Source organism: Halichoerus grypus, chromosome 8 (assembly GCF_964656455.1).
Source record: "Halichoerus grypus chromosome 8, mHalGry1.hap1.1, whole genome shotgun sequence".
NCBI lineage: Eukaryota > Metazoa > Chordata > Mammalia > Carnivora > Phocidae > Halichoerus > Halichoerus grypus.
Genome location: NC_135719.1, coordinates 79,218,958 through 79,242,351, shown reverse-complemented (window position 1 = coordinate 79,242,351; position 23,394 = coordinate 79,218,958). Strand labels below are relative to the sequence as shown.

The following is a 23,394-nucleotide window of genomic DNA, read 5'->3' as shown; positions in this document are numbered from 1 at the left end:
CGTGGGATGAACTTCTAACCAGGATGCTCAGGCCTGCCGGCATATTAGACTCACCTGTGGAGCTTTTTAATCATTCACTGGTTTGGGGTCCAACCTCAAACCAATTAAATTGGATTTTGTGAGGATAGGCCCTTGGCATGGTTATTTCTTAGAAGCCCCCCAGCTCTAATTAGGGTTGGTCTGGGAGCTACAGCCCTCACACAGTGGCTGACCAGGCCGCAGCTGGCCACTGTGCCCAGGACCCCAGTGACTCTAGGTATCCTGCATCCCATCCACCCTCCTCAGAATCACCCCCTTCCAGCTGGGACTTCATCTGGATAAGTTTAGTTCTGGGTGTAACCACGTGCCAAACTTAGTTTCTCTGTGACCCTCCTTTCTTTCCCAGGCCACAGAAACGGAGTGCTAAGAGCACGAAACTCCACCAAGAGGTGGCCCAGTGGGTCAGCATGCTCGGTTTGAGGGTGGAACTGGTGGAAATGTGCCTGGCTTTCAGTCCTTATAGAAAGGACTAGACCCTAGCATCACGCCTTCCCCCCACTCCCTAACTGCCAGGTATTCAGCGCTCACATCCTCCTATTTCAGTTAGATGGAGGCCCTCACTCACCTGACGCGTGAGAGCTAGAAACCACAGGTATTTTTCACCTCACTCTTAGCTATGCTGTTGAGTATTTAACTTCTGGTACCTCTTCAATATTTGGAGGAACTGCAAAATGATCTTGGAATCATCCATTAGCCCTCTCTCACAACCCACATTCAATCCTTTACCCTACGATGTTGGCTGCACAGTTAGAATCTTTCCAGAATCCAAACACTTATCACCTGCGCCACCCCCACCCTAGCCTAAGCTGCCACCGTCTCTCACCTGTGCTGTTGCAGTGCCCCCCCCCGCGCCACCCCCCCCCCCCCCCGCTTTCAGGTCTCTGGCTGGCCCTTGTGCCCCTTCAGGCCATTCTCAACAGAACAGACAGAACAATCTTGTTGAAACCTAGGTCAGAGCTGGTCATTTCTCTGCTTAAAACCTTCTGTGCATCTTCATTTAATTCAGCGTAAAATCAAGGCTCCTTGTCATGGCTTTAAAAATCTCTACGTGATTTTGCTGCTTCTTGGACTCCCCTCACCTCACTGACCTCATCTCCTACAGCTTACTCCTTCCAGGTGGCAGCATTCCAACGACATTAGCCCCTAGTGCGCCTCAGAAATTCCCACCTCAGGGCCTTTGCACATGCCCTTCTCTCTGTCTTGAGTCTTATCTCCCTCCTGCCTGCATGGCTCAGTTCTTCATTGCTTTTAAGACCCCCCACACAGATGTTATTACCTACCAGAGAGGACTTCTCTGACCACCCACATGAGATAGCACCCACCTCTTTGCTCTCTGTCTGCCTTTCCCTAAGTTCCCTCTTTGCACATATCACCACCTGACTTTGGCTGCTGCTGTTGTTGCTTTTCTTAATTCTCCCTCTCCCACCGCCAGAATGGCAGCTCCATGAGAATAGGGTTTTTTACTGCTGACGTCTCAGAGGCTGAAACAGTTCTTAGCACCTGATACTTGATAAATATTTGGTTAATGCATTGTATGAATTGTTTTAAATCACAAAGTTATACAGGCTGGTAAGGAACGCCTGATCCTGTTGCACCGGGGGAGGTAGGAGCAGGGAGGTACTGGGGGCTTGAATGGAGAGAGGGCTCCTGCAGTGGGGGGAATGTGCCATCTTTGGGAAAGGCTGAGGGTGGGGGCGTGCCTGGAATATATTCTGTGGCAGCTCTCCTTTTGGGCCACAGTATGCCCTATCAATGTTTTAAAGAAGCCTTGAAAGGCTCTTCCAGCTGGACATACAGGAAGGCATAAAATAGGCTCCGGGGAGCTGTGAAGTGGGTACCAGTGCCATTGATTTCCTGTTGCAAACCTGCTCCAGGCAGAGCGGCTTAAATACAGGGCTCCTTTAGGCTTTGATCACTTTCAGCCAATTCTGAACCAGATGGTATTTGGGGGTTACACTCTAAGGTGTCAAATCAGATACTTGATTTGATAAGATGAAGAACAAAAGTCCACAACAGGGACATGAGAGAGGAAGAGGCAAACTAAGGTTAAGGAAAGAGTTGTACAACCAACGGGACTTCATCAACCTCATTTGACCATCGTTTGTGATGAGGGATCACTGTGAATATGAGTCCTAAGGAAATATTGCTGGCATGCTAGGAGGATTTATGGAACAGAGGGTGAGAACCTCTGCTGGTCACAAAACATGCGTGGACAGGCAGTGTCTGCTCTCTGGAGCCATGAATGCAAGCTGGAATCTGTCTGCCCCCTTGTATAACAGGTACTGTCATGGGTCTTCCTTTTAGGGGTCTTAAAGGAGAGACAGTAGATTAAAGCTAATTTCTGGGGACCCCCACTACTTTTTGCTGATCCTTCTGTGTGCATGATATGAAGGTGGAACTTATAGGGAAGAGAGCTGTGTTATCATCCAGGGAGATGGTGCTCATGCAGTTAAGCTGAACTATTCATTTTTTTTTAAGTAGGCTCCACACTGGGTGCAGCCAAAGTCGGGCTTGAATTCACAACCCTGAGATCAGGACCTCAGCTGAGATCAAGAGTTGGAGACCTAACCAACTGAGCCACCCAAGTGCCTCTAAGCTGAATTATTTATTTATTTTTAAAGATTTTATTTATTTATTTGACAGAAAGAGACACAGCGAGAGAAGGAACACAAGCAGGGGGAGTGGGAGAGGGAGAAGCAGGCTTCCCGCTGAGCAGGGAGCCCGATGCGGGGCTCGATCCCAGGACCCTGGGATCATGACCTGAGCCGAAAGCAGACGCTTAACGACTGAGCCACCCAGGCGCCCCTAAGCTGAATTATTTATTAAGGTGGATGGCATCTCTTGGATCTGGAGGGAAATCAGAAAATTGAGCCAGCACTGCTAGTAAAACTTTGGAGTTGGTCTTTAACAGCTGAAGTGAGCTGTTCAGAGAGAGAATCTTAGATTTGAGGCTTGAATAGTAATTAGAGGTGAACCAACATTTTTCCTTCCTTTCATTGATCTTTCTGACCTTATGTCTGTGTGGTGCTAGAGGGTCCTACCCAAAGTATCAGAAAAGGTGACTGAGTTTTACAAATAGCTTTTTGATGCTAGCATTAAAAGAGCAAAATCTTTTAGGTCATTCACTCTTGCCTTCTTCTACTCAATCAATATTTACTAAACATTTATTGAACGAACATTGTCAAACATCTATTATATTCCAGGTACTGTGCTTGGAACAGAGATTACTGCGGGGAACCAGACAGATGTGGTTTCTACCCTAATGAAACAACCAGATAATTTTAGAAACCGGGAAATATAATTAATTTATTGTGCTAGTGATAAGGGCCACAACAAAAAAATACAGAGTAGTATGCAAGCAAAACAGAGCCTGTTCACTTACTCTGGGGTTTCTGGGAAGGCTTGTCTGAGGAAAGGAGGGACCCACAGGATTTAACCAGGCAGAATGGGGACAGGGAGTGGAGTCAGGAACATTCCATGATGAGAGAACTAGATGTTAAGAACCTTGAGTTGGGGGGCGCCTGGGTGGCTCTGTCGTTAAGCTTCGGCCTTCGGCTCAGGTCATGATCCCACGGTCCTGGGATCGAGCCCCGCATCAGGCTCCCTGCTCGGTGGGAAGCCTGCTTCTCCCTCTCCCACTCCCCCTGCTTGTCGTTCCCTCTCTCGCTGTGTCTCTCTCTGTCAAATAAATAAATAAAAAATCTTAAAAAAAAAAAAAAATTAAGGGGCGCCTGGGTGGCTCAGATGGTTAAGCGTCTGCCTTTGGTTCAGGTCATGATCCCGGGGTCCTGGGATAGAGCCCCGCATGGGGCTCCCTGCTCAGCGGGTGGCCTGCTTCTCCCCCTCTCTCTGCTTCTCCCCCTGCTCATATTCTCTCTCTCTCTGTATCTCTGTGTCTCGAATGAATAAATTTTAAAAAATTAAAAAATTTAAAAAATTTTAAAAAAAGAACCTTGAGTTGGAAGGAAGCTTGGTGAGTTTAGGGAACTGAAAGGAGGAGTGTATGGAGGGATAGAGAGAGACAGACAGAGAGACACAGAGAGAGTGGTTTGAGGTGAGGCTCTCTACAAGGTCTGGTAGGCAGAGGTCAGGACGGTGGTCATTATTTTAAGACTACGAAAAGCTGACACATTTTTGGTGGGGATGGGGGTGCACACCACAGGCCCAGAACCAGATTTGTGTTTTAAAAAGATTACTGTGGTATAACAAGGTTGACAAAAAGCCATGGGGGAGCCCCGTCTCAGCTTCTAAGAAGCGCAGAGTCCTCCTGCAGCAGGAAATGCTATGGCTGGATGGCTTTTACCAGCTCTAAAATTATCCGTTGTTTTCACCGCGTGTATTCCAGTTCCCAGCCACTATTAAAGGAGGTCGTGAGAGCCACGGAATTAAGCTCAGGGCCACAGAGCTAGTTAGTGGCAGAACCAGGGTCAAGACAGGAACCTAGCTTTCGGGCTCCCAGGCCCTGTTCACAACTTGGGGCTTTTCACTGTGAGGCTGAGATTGAGAAGGGAGCTGGTTTATTTGTTTGTGTTTTTAAATGAATCTGATTCTTTAGGGCCTCAATGATTATGTGGGGTCAGGGGACAATCATTCCTCTTCTTTCAGGGAATCTTATCTGATTTTCAGGGGAGCTGGAACTGGCCCGGAGAGGAGAGCAGAGCCTGGGAGTGTATGAAAGATCTGACTGTCCTTGGAGGTGCTCTGGGGAAGGCTGGGTTAATGGTCCTTCCTCAATGAGCATTCAAAGGAAGCTGCTGGGGGGCTCAGCCTGGGGACACACATGAGAAGCCAGATATGCTAAGATCAAAGCATTCTCAGAAGTGGAAATCTGAATGGACAGGGGGCCTACCGAGTAGCTGTTAAAAAGGCAGGCTTAGATGGAACACTATATCAAAAACTGATGATGGGGCGCCTGGGTGGCTCAGTTGGTTAAGCGACTGCCTTCGGCTCAGGTCATGATCCTGGAGTCCCGGGATCGAGTCTCGCATCGGGCTCCCTGCTCAGCAGGGAGTCTGCTTCTCCCTCTGACCCTCCTCCCTCTCATGCTCTCTGTCTCTCATTCTCTCTCAAATAAATAAATAAAATCTTAAAAAAAAAAAAAACAACTGATGATGTAATGTATGGTGACTAACATAATAAAATAAAATAATAAAATTAAAAAAAGAAAAAGAAAAGAAAGAAAGACAGGCTTAGGCAACCTCCCCTTCAACCTGACCTCTCCTGGGCCATGGCCCGGTGGCAGTCATTTCAGAGATACACATAAAGTTACAAAACACAACAAAAAAGGCTTCCTTTGACCCCAAGGGAGAACAGGACCTCCCCTGTTCACAACTTGGGGCTTTTCACTGTGAGGCTCAGATTGAGAGCCTCTGATCTGATTCTGAACACGGCCTGCCCAAGTCAGGAGCAGCTTGTTCTTGGACACACACCAGCTCTAGTCTGATGCTGTCACCTGGACAAAGCCAGTGGGAGGGCAGTTGGCAGGTGGCCCAGGGGCTTAGAAGGGTATCTCCTGAATCCTGCAGGTAACAGCTTGTCTAGGGGCCTGCTCTGCAGTTGCCAAAGGTAGCCGGCAAACCCCTCAAGAATAGGGGTGCTTCATGCTTCTTGCCCCCCCCTTTTGGGTAATAGTAAGTGTTCTTGATTTGGGCAGGTGTGTGTCCCTTTGAGCAAAATGTCAATTTCCTAAGCCATTTCACAGGGTTACTCCATGTCCACCACATTCCTGAATCAGAGCTCCACCTCCCCACTTCTGGGCCTGGTGGCCAGGAGCCAGCCCCCCGTTTCCCCACTGCTCACCCTGACTCCAGGCTGAGAGGTGGAGACCACATCTCTACTCCCTCTGTGTGTGTGGGAAAATAGAAGTCATAGCCAGAAAACTGTCATCTGAAGAGAATAGCCATCGGGGTCATTTAAATTTAGCTCAGAAACTCAGTTTGTGACAGCAGAAAGGGAACTTTACGGAGTCAAATTCTTCCTTTATTCTTTTCTCCTACCTCCACTTGAGAAATGAAGGAACTCAGACTCAGAGGTGACACGACTTTCCCAAGATCACACAGCTAGTCCGTGGCAGAGGAAGAAGAGGATCCCAAGTCTTTTCACTTGTTCGTCTGTTGACCAACACCAGACAGAACGGCAAGCTGTGGAATAAATGTGTGTTTATTTGGGTCTTAGGGATGGCCATCTGGAAGGCACCGAGTGGACCAAAAGCGTGCTCTGCTGAGACAAGGGAGGTTAGGGTATTTAAAGAGGAAAGAGAGAATTTACAGGAGTTGTTTTTCATGAAATGTGATTGGAGCTAGCGGCAATAATGCTGAGCTATTAGAATGTGACTTGAGAATCACAGGCAATGGTTGCAAAAGACTGTTTGTGGCCTTGTGGCCAAGGCGTGTGGCTGCTTTTCAGGATGTTGTTTGCACGGGGCCTGAGGTTCGGGTTCCACTTGCGTGAAGACGCACTTCAGGCTTCCTTCCCCAACAGCGCCGGGCTCCATTTTCCAGCCCCTTCACCTGTCTGACTCCATCTTAAGAGTTTTCTTTCACACACCCACTCTGCAAACACTTTTTGATCACCTGTGAAGTACCGGGCAGTGTGCTAGAGGGAACAGGTTCATTGTTCTGAATCTCCAGAAGCCCACAGCATGTGGGAAAGAAGGCCAAATAAACCTTTTGCAGCCCCACACAGCAATCACTAAGCCTAAATTACGTACAAGAAGCATGCAGAAGGGTTTCTCAAGGAGACTCAAGGAGGAGATGGAGGTGGGTTAATTTAAAGAAAGATTCCTGGAGGAGTTGGTAAGGCCCCGTGCCCTTTGCACTGCACTTAGAGACATTTCCTGATACAGGGGCTTACTTTGGCTGCCTGAGAGTTTGTGGGAGCCAGCATGGATTTCCTCACAGGTGAGGCCCACTTTCAAGATTAGAAAGAAACCTATCGGGGTGCCTGGGTGGCTCAGTTGGTTAAGCATTGGTTAACTCACTCATTCACTGACTCTTGGTTTCAGCTCAGGTCATGATCTCAGGGTCATGAGATTGAGCCCCTTGTCCAGCTCCGGGATTGGTGCGAAGTCTGCTTGAGATTCTCTCCCTCTTCCTCTGCCCCTCCCCACCCCCTTAATAAATACATAAAAGACAGAAAGAAAGAAAGAAAGAAAGAAAGAAAGAAAGGAAGAAAGAAAGAAAGAAAGAAAGAAAGAAAGAAAGAAAGAAAGAAAGAAAGAAAGAAAGAAAGAAAGGAAGGAAGAAAGAAAGAAAGAAAAGGAAAAAAGAAACCGGGGCACCTGGATGGCTCAGTCGTTTGGGGTCCGTCTTCTTAGGCTCAGGTCATGATCTCTGGGTCCTGGGATCGAGCTTTGCATCAGGCTTTCTGCTAAGCAGGAGTCTGCTTCTCTTTCTCTCCCTCTGCCCCTCCCCATCGCTCATTCTCCCTCCCTCTCTCTCTCTCTCTCTCAAATAAGTGGATAAAATCTTTAAAAAAAAGAAAGCAAAAAAGCAAGCAAGCTATCATCTGACTGTTCTCCACACTAGGGTAGGAGGTGAAAATGGTTTGGGAGGGCTCCTTAGTGGAAATGAATAGGGAGAAAAGAAATCAGATCCCAATTTAGAAGTACTTTCAACCTTTTAACCTTCAGGGAGGGGCTAGAAGGTGGCAGCTGGGTGATAGAGAAGTGGGCACGAATGGTGGGGGAGGAAAGCCCCTTCTGCCCTAAGTGACCTTCCTCAATGCAAGCCATTCCCAGCTCCTCACTGCCAGCCCCCACCCCCACCTGGCCCTGCTGCCAACCCACAGGCACATTGGCACTTCTCCTGCACTCCTGCCTGGCCCTGGAACCTCCCTCCCTGGTGGACCCACACCACCCCAGTTCACCTCAATGATCCCCTATGAAATGACTTCCAGACTTGCTGAAAGAGCACAGGTAATTGAGCACCACAACTAAGGAACACAGACCAATCCTCCCTCCTCCAAGGTTCGTTTGGGGGCAGGTCCTCCCCCTGTCCAGGGAGGGAGATACTCCAAGGAGCTGCTTTAGTCGTGTGACATGAGGCAAGTGCATACCCTTTGTCTGGGTACTGAGTATTCCATATTATAATGTAAAAGTCAGTTTTATTGTGGAATGGGTGAAACTCTTTAGAAATTATGCTGTTTACCAATTCGGAGCTCATCTATTGTGGTGACCCTTAAACATCCGCGTGCGTTATAATCACCAGAGATGGCCTACTGATTACAAATGCAGATTCCAGGGCCTCACCTCCAGAGACTTTGATTCAGTAGGTCTGGGGTAAGGCCCAGGTTTCTGTATTTTTAATTAGAAGCCAAGAAACTCTGATGCATTTCACTTAGAAGCCACCTCCCTCCACCACATATATACATATGTATTTTTTTAATCTGTGAGAGCCAGGCAGTGGCAGGCCAAGGAGTGGTTAAGGGCCGGTGATGAGGTCATTAACCCTCCCCCAATACACTCTGCAACGACTGTCCTTTCCCTTTCTATTATTGGGGCAATTCATGCTTCCTCAGCTTTTGGAGAAGCACTCAGAAAATGCATCTTCAAGAAGAGTGCCCCTAGCGCCTCCTTGTGGCACGATCGCCGTCTCCTGCATCCTCCACGGAAATTCTGTAGTCACCACTAGAGGGGGCGGGAGCCCCAGGATTTGAGGAAAAGGAGCTATAAACCAGGGGATAATAAGGGGACTAAGCAAACCCCATATCAGAATGACCAAGGAAAGGGACATTCAAAGGGAGTTCTAGTGAAGGTCTGCTGATGGTTGCTGGAAGTAGTCCATGGGAGTTAGTGTTAAGATTTTTCTCTCAACCCCATATCCTTGTGTTTTGCGGGCGTTAGAGAACATAGGGCGGGCCTGTATCCAGGCTTTGGGAGGAGGGTGAAGCAGCCAGATGCTGAAGCCCCACGGGGAGAAGCACTTATGAGAAGCCAGGGATGAATAGCAAGGAAGTCTGGAAGATCAGTTTTGGACAAGAAATTTAAAAAGCACTCCTCAGAGAGCTTCTAAAACATTTTGGGAAGGGAACTAAAATTATAGTAGCAGTGAGGGATGCGGTTTGGATTTTTCTTTTTTTTTTTAGAAAGGGGGGAGGGGCAGAGGGAGAGAGAGAACCTCAAGCAGGCTCCACACCCAGCGCAGAGCCCAACACAGGGCTCGATCTCACAACCCTGAGATCATGACCTGAGCCGAAATCAAGAGTTGGATGCTTAACCAACTGAGCCACCCAGGTGCCCTTGGAATATTTTTATATGAATATTAAAGGAAGGACAATCCCCCAAATCTAACAAATTGGGACTATTTAAGTTAGGTTCCCTTTGTTTATTGTTTCCTGGGTTCCCACTCAGATGCCATCTGTGGCTCCTAGTCCTTGCATCATTTCCCAAACTGATGTTCCATGGAACCCTGTTCCTTTGGATGTTAATAGTGTTAACCAGTTAATAGTCAAATGAAGCTCCATGCTCAAATCAGTTTGTAAAATTCTGAATAAAATGAAATTAGTCAAGCTTCTCAGAATCTCATGCTTTGTGAATCTTGTGATTCTCCAAGGGAAGGAATCTTAATAAACAATGTTTCTGAAACTTATGATCAGGACACTTTTTTCCTTGAAGCGCACTCATTAACATTTTCCAGAACAGTGTTTGCCCGAAGGCAAGTAGGAAAAGTGCTGCTAGTTGTCCCCCACTGTTTATTCTCCCCTTCTTCCTTAGTCATAGGGCACCAGAATTTGAGCCAGGCACAGGCTCACCCAGAATACACCCATCGTTTGCCACTGTCCCTTGCAGTTGGATGTGACCAGGTGGCCAGGTTATTGCCAATGAGACGTAAGGGGAGATGGTGTGGGAAACTGGGGGATGTGTCCTTAGAAGGCAGTGCCATGCCCCTTGGTGCCTTGCTTCCCCCTGGTGGCGGGATGCCGACATGACAGCTAGAGCTAGCGCAGCCGTCTGGACCGGGACAGAGAAGCCAGGCGCTGGGGCTGAAGTCCAGCAGCTTGGAGCACCTCGCCAATCCCGGGCTAACTACCCCGGGCTCTCTTTTACATGAGAAATAAACTTCCTTCTCGTTCAGACTACTGTCGCTGCGTGTTTTCTGTCATTAGCTGCCATTGGGGAGCTAATAACCTCTTTAGGTTTGCTTTTTTTTCGTTTTTCAAAACCAGTTGTGTATTAGGATATATGGATAGCCTGGGAATTTGTACAAAAGCCAACAAAAATAATAAAGGATATTAAGAAAGATACTTGGAGTAAGGTGAGGGCTCTTCCTATTAAGAGCTTTTAGGATCAAAAGATATATTCTAACAATAAATATGCTAATTATAATAAATTAGGTTATTTGAAAGTATTCTTCTAAAGTTTCTGTACATAGAGTCTATATAAGGGAAATGTTTTTCCCTTGGTTGATGCTGTTGGCCATTACAGGGCCCATAGTGAGAAGCAGCAAGAACAGTATGCCTTCCAGATTCTCGGGACCCCTAGCTAGGGAGGAAAAGGAAACTTAATAATGGCGTAAGTTGAATTTCTCCCCAGCTTAGTATGATAGAAGAATTAGAATTAATTTCAATTTGACATAGAAGCAATTAAGAAATGTAAATTTCTTGCCCATGTTTGTAGAGTAAGATTCATACCCACTAGGTAGCAAAATATTTACTTACAGTACTTCACTGATTTTTTTTAAGTGACTGGATGATCAGGAAGGGTCTTTATTTGGTCACAAGGTGATTGATGGGAAGGTAGGGGGCATGGGGAGAGCCGGTGGAATCCGGGAGACCTTGTGAGCTAACCCATAGCGCAGGGGAGGCTCTCCGGGCAGGGATGGAGAGAGTTGGGGAGTTAAAAAGGAACTTTTGGGAGTTTTACATCAGGTGGAGATTTTAAAACTAGCTTTGCAGGGTGCCTGGGTGGCTCAGTCGGGTCCTGGGATCGAGCCCCACATCAGGCTCCCTGCTCAGCAGCAGGGAATCTGCTTCTCCCTCTCCCTGTCTCCCCCCACCCCCGCTTGTGCTCTCTCCCTCTCTCTCTCTCCTTAATAAAAAATAAAATCTTTTATTTATTTATTTATTTGAGAGAGATAGCGAGAGAGAACACAGGTGGGGAGGAGAGGGAGAAGCACCCGCTGAGCAGGGAGCCAGACGTGGGGCTCAATCCCAGGCCCCTGGGATCATGACCTGAGCCGAAGGCAGATGCTTAATGACTGAGCCACCCAGGTGCCCCAATAAATAAAATCTTTAAAAAAATTAATAAATAAAACTAATTTTGCATTATTGTTTGTGTGAGAACTTATACTCTATATCCAAGAAAACTTCACTGGTATCTATTACTTACTTAACCTTTGTGGGATTGGATTTGCCTCCGGAGATTTAGCAAAGTGGTGAGCCCTGTGTTCTGCTTATCTACTGCTGCTTTACAATCACCTTAAAATGGTGACCAAAAATAGTAACAATTATGGGGATCCTTAATCTGGAGGCTGACTGAGCTCAGCTGGGCAGTTCTTGAGGTTTTTGCCTGTTTTTATTCACATGGTGGCTGGAGCTGGTTGGTTGCATAGGTTTTGCCACTCAGCAGTCCGGCTCCTGGGCTAAGAAGACTCGAGCATCAGGGAACTGGAATGGGTGGGGCAATCTGGGCACCTCTTGCTATCCATAGGGCATCTCCAGGTGGTGGCCTCAACATTGCCAGACTTCACACACGGCGGCTGAAGGCACCCAGAGCAAACACCCCAAGAGAGCCACGGCCGGGCAGAAGCTGTGTGTGTGACCTAGTCTCAGAAGTCACATAGGATCCCTTGCACTATATACTACATTAGTGGGAGCAGACCCAGAGGCTCCCCCAGGTTCTCAGGAAAGGACATGGAGGCTACCTCTTAATAGGGGAGTGTCAAGATTCTGGAGGAGAATGTAGAATGGAAAATATTTTGTGGCCATTTTTGGAAAATGCCACCTGCTACATTGCCTTAAGTTGAGCACGGCATCAGGCAATTGCAGAAGCCTCCCAAGTGTGGCCAAGCACATCCATAGGACGCGAACAACCTCCGCAGTTTCCTGTAGGAGAGCCGAAACCGGCGAGCTCTGGGAGCATTTCTCTCTACCCATGCGTCCTCTCCATGTGGGGGTCTCAACATAGCGGAACCCCATATGTGCCGGCTGGAGGCCCCCAGAGTTAAGTGTTCCCTTCCTCTGCTATCACCCGGTGCTGGAGCTGGGTAGCCAACCTGCAGGGCAGCTTATTCATTTGACGAAATGAGTAATTAGGGGAATTGCTAATGATCGTTTACAGCCTGACATGCATTTTAGTTTCCAGTGGCTATGTGGCTCCTGTAGCCCCCCGTGCACTGTCCTAAGGCTCAGCAAAGGGGGGTCGGGGTGCGCGGAGGAGCTTCAGGACAAGCCAGGCGTCTGAAAACAGACCCAGTTTCTCCCTCCCTTTCCTTCCTTTCCTTCTTCCTCTTTTTCCGTCTTCCTCCCCCTCCTCCTCCTCCCCTCAGCCCCTTCTTCCTTCTCCTCTCCTCCCCCTCCTCATCTCACTCCCTCCCTTCCCCCCCAACTCTTTCCTTTCCTCTTCTTCCTCCTCCTGCCACCTTCCCTCCATCCTTCCTACTTTCCTTCCTCCCTCATTTCCCTTTTCAGACACATGGAACTGAGTATGTCCTAGTCCCTTTACAGCCCATGCTAGGCCTCTCTTTTGTTTTATTCAGTTTTATTATTTCCCCTTTTATTCCTTGTGCCTGCTTCTATTTCTCTCACCCTCCTAGGCACCTATGCTAGAGTATTTAATCCATGTTCTTCCATCCTATTTAGATATTGTGTATCCTTGGAAAATTTTTTGTCTTATCTTGGAGGATATATGTTTTAAATTTAAATAAATTGGAAAGAATTTTCATTCGGTTTCTTACCGTTTTTCACACAGCACCCTGTTTTCGAGTTCTAGCCATGTTGTTAATTTAATTTGTAAATCTAGTGCATTATTTAAAACTGCTTTAGACTATTTTATTTTATGCATCCAGCGCTTCTTTACTCATCCATTCCCTTCAACGGGGACACTTAAGTTTCCTCCAGCCCTGTTCTGCCACCAGTCACGCCGTGATGAACAGATGTACTCCATCTGAAAGAACTCACAAGGGCTCAAGGTATATCCTTTTTTTTTTTTAAGATTTATTTATTTATTGACAGAGAGAGAGAGACAGCGAGAGGGAACACAAGCAGGGGGAGTGGGAGAGGGAGAAGCAGGCTTCCCACCAAGCAGGAGCCCGATGCAGAACTTGATCCCAGGACCCTGGGATCATGACCTGAGCCAAAGGCAGATGTTTAACGACTGAGCCACCCAGGCGCCCCAGGTATATCCATTCTTAATTTCACCAAATACTTCCAGATTATTTTCCTGTATCACCACACCGATTTTCATGCCCACTAACATTTTTGCCAGCGCTTGATGTAAGATTTTCTAATTTTTGATAATCTGATGGTTATAAACTGATATCTCTTGGTTATCTTAATTTCCATTTATTTGAATACTAATGAAGTTGAGCATTGTTCATCACCCATTTTGGCTTCTCTTCTCAAATTGGCTTTTCATCGTTTTTGATAGTTTTTTCTCTTCTGAAGTTTTTTTTTTTTTAAGATTTTATTTATTTATTTGACAGAGAGAGAGAAGAGTACAAGCAGGGGGAACAGAGGGAGAGGGAGACGGGGCGAGAGGGAGAAGCAGACTCCCCTGCTGAGCAAGCAGCCTTATGTGGGCTTGATCCCAGGACCCTGAGATCATGACCTGAGCTGAAGGCAGATGCTTAACGACTGAGCCACCCATGTGCCCCCAAAGTTTCCTTTTTATTGCTGACAGGAGTGAGTCCCTTATATCTAGATGTTAACTCTTAATTGGTTTTAGGTATTACAAGTGTTTTCTCCCAGGCTGCCAGCACTATTGAACATTTGAACCCAGTCTCAGCTCAATTTCTGCAGGGTAATTCTCTGAAATGTATAGACAGGTCCAGCTGCCACAGTTGAAGATAACTTTTATAACAAACATTGCCTTCAGGTTTGTAAATTTAACATATCATCTGTAATTCAGCTACTTGGAAGTCTCAGCAGGATATATTGAACATATTACAATATGTATATATATTTCTCCTTATACAGTGGAAATGTTTCTGCAGATAGTGTGCAAATCAAAATTTGTTCACTAGGAACAATTAATTAAGCATTTACATCTTGGTGGCACGAGGCAACACGTATCCCAAACAGGACAGTTTGAATTCTGAAAGGATGCCAATTATGCACATTTGGGGAAAGTAAATAATAACCTCCTGGTTGTTCATTTTCATGCTCTGGGATTATGCTTTTGTTGTTATATAGAAAGAGATCTGTTCTTTGAAGCCTTTTCCAGGAGTTTCCACCCCAAAATCGTGTTCTTCTTACCAGCTAGAAAGACACCGATGTGTATAGAGGAGACTATGTAGCTGTCTCTCCAAAAGAGAAATCATTTCAGGGCAAGAAGTAGTAAAATTAAGTCCATTTTCCCATTTCTATATCAAATGACCAGGAGATGAAAGCAACAAAAAGTCTTCTATTTTCTCAATGCCTTATACCACTGTCTTTCACCAAACCCTCTTCAGCTCCTTCCCCATGTCAGTTTCCCAAGAATATCATAGGCCAGTGGTTCCCAAAATTTGCTCCATTTAGAATCACTGGAGGAGCTTTTACTAATCTCAGACTCAGGTCACAGCCAACACCAATTAAAGCAGAATGTTTCAAGGTGGCACTGAGAAATGCCCAGGGGATTCCAATGTTCAGCAGGGTTTGGGAACCATTGCCATACTCCCCCAGCAGCCCAGGGCTTTATCAAGACTAATGTTAATGTCAGGGAATTGTTTCTGTCCTGTCCTGGACACCCTGTGGGAATGACACTTGCTAGAACTTGGCGTTCAAGTGTGAAGTATTGAGAGGGTGAGACTTGTTACTCTCACCATCTCCTCTCTCCACCTGAAGCTCTGCAACTCATCTCTTCTTTAATGAAATGGGGGTAATAGCTATTTCACAGGGTTGTAGTAAGGACTGACTGCAAAGCTGAAAAACATGATACCGTGTCTGACACACATCAGGATTTTTTAAAATAATTTTTATTGTTATGTTAATCACCATACATTACATCATTAGTTTTTGATGTAGTGTTCCATGATTCATTGTTTGACACATCAGGGTTTTAATAAACGTTTGGGAAAGTCCACGCTTGTTTAATGAGGACACATTCGGGACCTGCCTTATGCAACTCTCACTCAGAAGGTAACTTGCCCTCCTTCCCTATGGCACCCAAGCACACTCCCCACAGGCTCCTCCCTTTCTGCTCTTTATACTTTGGCCCTCCCCACACTCAACTGACTCCCTACCGGTTATTGTCAAGGAAGAGCTAGACACAAAGGACTTTCTCAGATCCATGATCACAAGGATATGTTACCTCTGAGAGCTACAGCAAAAACAAAAGGTGAGAGGAGCTAGCCTAGTAGGAGAGATCAGGAAGAACTGGGAAGAACAAAATTAGTAGACAGTGCTGAAAACATGTGAAATTGGTTGGAATTAGTGTTGAGACAATTATGGGAAAGGAAGTCATTCGGCAATAGGAAAAAAACAATCAGGCATGGGTACTTTTGAGCATCCTTCTACATGTTCGGCTCTGTGGTAAGCACTCTCGGATGGATTCAGGAGAAATAGGAGCTCTCAAGGAGCTTGCAGAAGCAAAACAAATACAACACAATGGAATGAACAGAGAACAGTTCAAAGCCAAACTCGGAGAGCTGAAATAGTCCGAAAGGGCTTTCTTGAGGAGCTGTACCTCTAGATGGAGCTTGCAGGGTCACATGAGATTTTACTTATTTATTTTTTAAAGATTTTATTTATTTATCTGACAGAGAGCACAAGCAGGGGGAGCGGGAGAGAGAGAAGCAGGCTCTCCACTGAGCAGGGAGCCTGATGCGATTCGGCGCTCGATCCCAGGACCCTGGGATCAGGACCTGAGCCGAAGGCAGATGCTTAACTGACTGAGCCACCCAGGCACCCCTCACATGAGATTTTAATTAGCTGAAAGAAGGATGTAAAATATCCCAAGGGTGGGGGAGCAAATCAGGGGCTGGGGCTGGAGGAATCTGAATACCTTCGGCTAGGTCCCATCTCTTCTTACTCTATAGGAGTTAGAGCAGAAGATGTGAAGGGAATCCTACCCCTGATGATCCTAATGGTGATCATTTTCCTGCTGCTTCTGTTCTGGGAGAACGAGCTGAATGAGGAAGGAGAGGTCTTAACCATGGAGCAGTTGCATGTGGACTACCCTCAGAGTGACATTCCCGTAAGGTACTGCAACCATATGGTCTTACAAAGAGTCATCAGGGGACCTGACAACACCTGCAAGAAGGAGCATGTTTTCATCCACGAGAGGCCTCGAAATATCAATAGGGTCTGCACCTCTTCCAAGAGGAGGATTTGTCAGAACCATTCTTCCATTTTATGTTTCCAGAGTCTGACCAAGTTCAAAATGACAGTGTGTCAGCTCATTGGAGGCACCAGATATCCTGCCTGCAGGTACCGAGTGTCCTCCATGAAGGGGTTCATTGTTGTCACTTGTGATGATATGGGACCAGTTAGTCTCCAGAAATATGTTGAATAAGTTGAGACCAGTGTCTGAAATCTTCTCCTTCCTCTCTCAGGGGTACTCGCTCTCCCTGAGGCACACCTGAACAGTGGACCTAGGGTAATGCCTTGAGCGAACTGGGTAGCAACTAGTAATTCGTTTATCCTTCCAATACTGCTGAGCTGGAATCTTTTTATTCTGCTTTAATAAAAAAAAAAAAAAAAAAAAAAAAAACCCTCTACTGAATTAAATCATAAACTCTGCATGTGTTTTAATTTCTTGTCCCTTTTCCTTGGGTCATTTGTTGAGAGCCAAAAGTGAATCTGAGGCAGAACTGGGATTAGGGTAAAGTGAGCAAGGCACTCACTTCAGGTTCAAAATTTAAGGGGCACCCAAAATCCCAGTAATCTAGATACACAAATTTAAAAAAAAAAAATCAAAATTAATGCAAAAATCTCTGATGAATAAAATATCTAAGTTTTAAGTCAAGACCTAAACAACCCAGTCTGACAGGGTTGGATTTAGGGTATCGGTGAATTGTGCTGGTACACGGTCAGATCCTATCATATGACATTTTGATATTTCTTGATCAGAGATTATTTTGCATTAAATTAAGATTTTTAACTATTGCATTAGAATATTTATCTTGATTACTGGGCTTTTTAGCACCCCCCTTAAGTTTTGTACCTGGAATGAGTGTGTCCTCTCATCCCGTTGTACTCCCAGACTTGATCCCGGTGTCAAGGCACTTGGAGTAGTCGATTAGGGTCTTTTCTAAAGATGGCACATATAATTCCAACTGCATCCTTTCCCGTGCAGGAGCTGCCTCTGTGTCTTGAAAGAAAGGGAAAGGGAGATCGGAAGGATTGCCTGACTGGTCAGAAACCATGTCCCTTAAAGACCAGGGAGAGAAACGAATCAGGATTTCCAGGATGGGATTGATACCCTCAGAGCTCATTGTCCCTCCTCTTGCATCCCCGGAAGGAACAGAGAACTTGCATCCAGACTCCTAACTCCTTTCCCCTTTTAGATCTTACAGCTGAGCTGGTTGTTTAGCTCTCCCACATCCAGTTGTGGGCAGGACGTCTTTAGAGTTAGAAGGCGAGGGGAGAGAACGAAGAGAAGGAGAGGCTCCTCATTTCGCGGATTTGATTAAGTCTGTTCTCTGAGCATTAGTCCCCCCATCTGGGAAGTGAGGGGCTTGGACTAGCTAGTCTTTGAGGTTACTCCACAATTCCATTTCTCCTTATTGGAGGGGGGGTTAGTACAGGGGAGTATTGAGAAATAAGAGGTAATTGGCAGCTGAGCGCCAGATTATGGGGTCACTAATTCTGAGCTATGACATTTCCATCCTGTGAGCGCCAGAAACACAGTGAGCTAGAGCGGGGAAAGGCAATGCACAAGCTTTAGAGGGCCCTTTCTGTTCTTATCTTTTCAGTTGAGAGACTTCAACTATTGCATTATTTATTTGGACTTAGTTCAAGGTCAGATAAAAAAAAAGGAGGTACACCTATGCTAGTTGTTAACTGTCTTTTGCAAGCATCAAATTCTAGCTGATTGATTCGATTCACAGAGGGAGGACACTTACAATTGCGAGTAAAGTACACTTTGCAGCCTTGTAAGTAGGCAAGGCTTGCTCATGACCCATTTCTCCAGGGGAGTCCCACTTCGCTGTTATCTTCCTGGACATTTGGATGTCACCCAGAAAGCAGAGTCCTCAGATGCTGAGCAGGATCAAGTGGTCCCTAGCATATCACCTGTAGCCCCATCATTTCTTGGGCAAAATTTTAAAGTAGCTGAAATGTGTCTTTAAGGTCCCTGTTTCTATGTTCTGAATTCTGATTCCTTTTCCTCTAGGCTTTACTGGCTCTTTTTTCCTTCCCACTGCTTCTGCTTTTTCTTCCCTCTTTCTAAGTAGAAACAAAAATCTTGCAGATAAATGCATTCCCACTAAGGTGTGAGTAACTGAGACTCTCCAGTGGAATCTATTCTGGGAATATTTTCATTCAATTGGGATCAAGATCCAATTCAAATGAATTGCGGTGTTTAGACATTTGTAGTTCGAGAGGGTATTTATTTTTAAATGGGCACCTAGCAGTCCAAATCAAATTCAGGTAGTTGTGAATTCTGTGCACTTGAAAAAAGATGTTTCAGAAAAATAGTTTCAGTGCAGAATCTCTGCACTGTTCTTCCTTTTCATTCTTCTCTGCATTGTCTTTCTGTTTTTCTATTTCACCTCACTACTGATGTCGACAGTAGAGGATATTTAGGAAAAAATCTAAATCCTTCTTCCCTACTCCCTTCAACTTGCAGCAAGTCTATGCTCAAGCCACACATGTGAATACATCCACTTAATTCCTAATCATCTATCAATAATCAATCAACCCAATTATTAAGGCTTATATATTCTTAATACTGGGTCTTTGCTCTAATTTCACACACAGAACATTTTTAAATTAAATATAATAAAAAATACAAGTCCACGTGTGTTCATGTCAAATGAGTGTTATAAGAAGTGAATATATAGAATTATCAAATCAATATGTCGCACATCTGAAACTAACATAACATTTCCTGTCAATCATACTTAAATAATAATAAAAAAAAGAAATGAGTGATAAGAAGATCAGGGAAGTGAACAATGGATTTGGTAGACTTAAGTAGTGAAAAATGTGTTAAAGAAAGAATATGATCTGAAATGGGCTTTGAAGGATTTCAAGAGGCAGAAATAAGAGTAGGCTTCCAAGAAAGGACCAAACATGGAGAGACAGAACAGGGTGTATTCAGAGAAGGGTGGGTCACGCTGATTTGACTAGAGCAGGTTTGTGTACTAAAATAATGCTAGAGAGGCTTGAGAAGCAGGTGGAGATTAGATCAAGAAGAGCCTTTGACCAAGTGGCCTCAGGGGATTAGATTACCTCCAGCAGGCAGTGGGGATACTTCAAGGTTTTTGAAATAGTGTCATTACAAGTGCTGTTTTTAGAAAAGTAGTGTATCCAAGGAATTGGAGGGGCAAGGAGCAGTGGTTAGGAGGTAAGAGTGGTAATGCAGGAGATATAAGGGAAAGAGGCTCTTAGAGGTGGGAGCGAATGAAATTCTTTCAAGAACAAGGGAAAGAATGATCACCCTAAATAACCACTCTTTCTGAGATTTTCATTATGAATTTCCCAGCACTGATCTCAAGTAAAGGGTTTTCTACACTAATCAAGCCATGTTATGTTGTTAACAAATGTTGAGAAACAAGCATATATGCTGTTCGGTGTTTGATTCTGTACAGACCAGCCTGAAGGAATTTTCATACTTAAAAAAGAGGGAGAAAAGAATTACATATACTAGCCAACTTGAAAAATAAAAAAAGAACATATAAAATGTAGTGCGATGTAATCTATGCTGTAGGGTTTCAAAAAAGCTAAAAACAAATCACTCTGGGTTAAAGTATAAACAGGGAAGATTCCACAGAAGAAGAAACAGTGATGCTGCCCACGTCAGAGATTCTGGCGGCCAAAGGCACACTTTATGAACTTCTCCGAGCATCCTCGATTCCACGTTGTCCCCTCCTTCTGTCTCATGCAATTCTACCTACCCCTTTCTTGCCCCTCCTTCCCTCAGCTAGACCAATAACAGAAACTTCCAGGAAACAAATACAGTTTCATTTCTTGCCCCGTAACAAGCTGGATTCTTTCTCAGCAGGATCTACTTGCCAAAGGAACTGGTAAAGAGAAATTCCATGACTGAGAATGGGTGGGAAAAGAAATGAGAGATGCTTTTAAATGGCTGCCATGTGCCAGGTACTGTGTGAGGCTGTAGGAGACCCGGCAGTAGTAAAGAATGTGTTGGGTGAGATTATTATGACCACGGTGTGGATTACAGACCCTTCCAGTGAGATTATAGACAAGGGGAAAAGGGAGAGAGATGACTACTTGGTTTGGGGCACTTTAAACCCATTCCCTTATATAAGTCTCACCTTTCCTTTTTTCACATGGGGGAAACCTAGGTTGAAGGAGTAAATTGTTTCTGAGAGGGTAGGCAGGGATTCGAAGCTTGGTCTACAGATTCCAGAGCTGATTATCTCTTCATGCCATCATCCTTCCATTGAAGGAGCCCGAGTTTACATGTCGGAGTCAATCCTGGACTAACTGCCATAAGGAAAAGAGAACGATCTCATTAACATTCTCTTTATTTTCATCTTTTACTTTTTTTTTTTATTTCTACTGCAGAAGAGATTACCCTAGATCTGAGATGGAGACCTTCTCTCTGCTGCTACTCAGCCTGGGTTTGGTTCTTGCAGGAGCTTCAGAAAGCATAATGGAGATAATTAAAGAAGAATTTTCAGGGGGAGAGATGCAATATGACATGGCAAACAGTGACCAAGAAAGACAGACCATTGAGGTATTAATGAACTTGACTCTGTTATATAAAAATACCAGCCTCAGTCTGTCCAAGGATATTCTGTCTTCCTCATTACTGACATTCAGAAGATTACATCATAGCTTCGCCAAAGGAAACAGACCAGGTAATGACAAAGAGTATTGCAATGACATAGTGGTCTGGAGAAAAGTTTCAGAAGCTAATGGGTCATGCAAGTTAAGCTATAACTTCATCCATGGTTCCAAGGAAGTGATTCACGGCGCCCCCGAAGCCTCCAGCTGCAAGTGTGGACAGAATCTTGGCATAAGCTGCTCTAGGAGCCCAGCCCTGGACACCACTATGTGCCAGCTCACTACGGGCAGACAATTCCCCAGGTGCCAATACCACAGTGATACTTCACTAAAGAAAATATTGGCAGTGCTGACAGGTCATTCTCTGATGAGCTGGTTAGTTAGTGGCTCTAAGTTGTAAATCCCACGGGGCTTTGAGACCAGAGTCTATCTAAAGAAGGACATACTTATTCTCATTCTTGTTTATTTCCTTCTATGATCCGTATCTACACTTTCAGCACTATAGTAAACTCTTGATTATCTATACTAACTGGAGGAATAAAAAAATCCCAAATTGTGGAGAATTCAATTAAAATTTATAATTAATCCTGGAGTACAGATACTCTCTCTCTCTCTCTCTCATACACACACACACACACACACACACACACACACACACTTTCTCTGAACTAAACTGAATTCCATCCTAGCTCAGCTATAAAGCCAAGAGGTAGAGTCCACCCAAATTGACAAAATTAAGGAGGAAAGGCCCAAAACCAATATTGAGAATTGAAAGTTAATTGTACTGCCACCGAGACTCTTCAGAGAAATAGTGAATGAGCATCGGGAATATTATTATCACTGTTTCTTTTCAAATTAAGTGTGTGCATTGATGCACGCAAATGTGAGCACCCACCCATGTAACCAGGTATCTCCCTGTCCTCCAGAAGATGCCAGAGGAAAAAGATGCTTTTTGCTTAGCTGCTGCCCTCAGCCAGCAGCTCCGGCCCTCTGCAATCTCCATTCCTCCAGCCTCTATATGCCAGGTTGTTACAGATGGAGTAATAAAGCTCTTACTGCCAGTTTTACTCAACCTAGTCTTGATTTCCTGAGGGATGGCAAGCCACGGAAGAATGGAGCAAGTAGAAAGATGCAAATGGGACATCCATACCAAGTGCTGAGCAGGCTTAGTCTTCAATCTTGTTTATGATGTTGTATTGGATTTTTTTCACTACCAATTGTTTATTTATAAGTTTTTATGGTTCAACACTCTACACAAAGTATGGGCAATGATCTCGTTCACTAAAGTGTGCCTACATTTTCCTGCTCCCTCATCTTACATCCTCCCTCCATCCTGAGACCACTCGTTTTTAATGTCCTGATTTCAAATACAGGCGTGTAAACAAATGTTACATCACTGTAACACTTTTCTTACTGTGCCTCACTCTTTAGACATCAATTTTCCTAATGTTGTTCACATTTTGTACAGAATCCTCATTGTATTAAAACTTCGAAACTCTGACAATCAACCAGTATGTGGCATTAAGGGCAGATACTTTTGTATCTTTTAGCTGGGTTTTCCTTGTCAGTATGGTGGCTGCTTAAATTAACAGTCACTATGGGCTTGGCCAAATAGGTGTGTAGTCAGCACTCCATTTTCTCTTGGCAGCCAGAAGAGAGGGTGATAGAGGGAATTGCCTGGGGCCCAAAGTTTTCTTCTCTGTAAGGGGAGAACCTGGGCCCTGGAAGGGAAATACAGTCACTGGGTTCCATTCTAGGGATAGTTCTATGTAGTAAGACTGGTGCTACCACCCACTCACCAAACATGGAATAGGCTCTGTCATTAGCAGAGCAGTCCAGCGGGTCTCCTCTGGTTCAGACTTGGTTCAAATTTGAGTAACTTCTTTCCTACAGTGGTAGAGTCCTACTATAGAGTCCAGCTCTGGGTGATGGGCATGTCGGCCCCAGAGACAATTACTATTCAAACTCCAGCAGAGTTTTTTGGTAATATGTAAGAAAAAGCAAATCCAGCCTCATTCAGAATTTAGTACAGATTTCTTCCTTCACCAGGAGAGAAAAGCAAAAACCCAGAATAGATACCTCTTTCTAGGCCAGGAACATCCTCTAAAGAGTCTTAATTAAGACCAAACCTTTCCACTTCTCTAAAGGAATCAGGTGCTCCCAGGATCTATCGAATCATCATACTATGAAGTCTGAAAGATGTCAAATATGGGGGTGCCATCGAGAGTCAGGGCTCCTGAGTACTAGCATTTCCCACCCTCGAAGCCTGTCACCTCTTTGACATAATGTGCATCCTAAGAT

The 23,394-nt window shown here is 45.0% G+C and overlaps 2 protein-coding genes across 2 annotated transcripts; both read left to right on the top strand.

The window, feature by feature from the left end:
* The first annotated feature begins 16,225 nt into the window (after positions 1-16,225).
* On the top strand, positions 16,226-16,690 carry RNASE12 (ribonuclease A family member 12 (inactive)). The gene has a single exon (XM_036118005.2). The coding sequence runs from the start codon at positions 16,253-16,255 to the stop codon at positions 16,688-16,690; it is 438 nt and encodes a 145-aa protein (XP_035973898.1). The 5' UTR covers positions 16,226-16,252.
* A 3,903-nt stretch (positions 16,691-20,593) lies between these two features.
* Positions 20,594-21,493, top strand: RNASE11 (ribonuclease A family member 11 (inactive)). The gene has a single exon (XM_036118048.2). The coding sequence runs from the start codon at positions 20,894-20,896 to the stop codon at positions 21,491-21,493; it is 600 nt and encodes a 199-aa protein (XP_035973941.1). The 5' UTR covers positions 20,594-20,893.
* Positions 21,494-23,394: the final 1,901 nt, after the last annotated feature.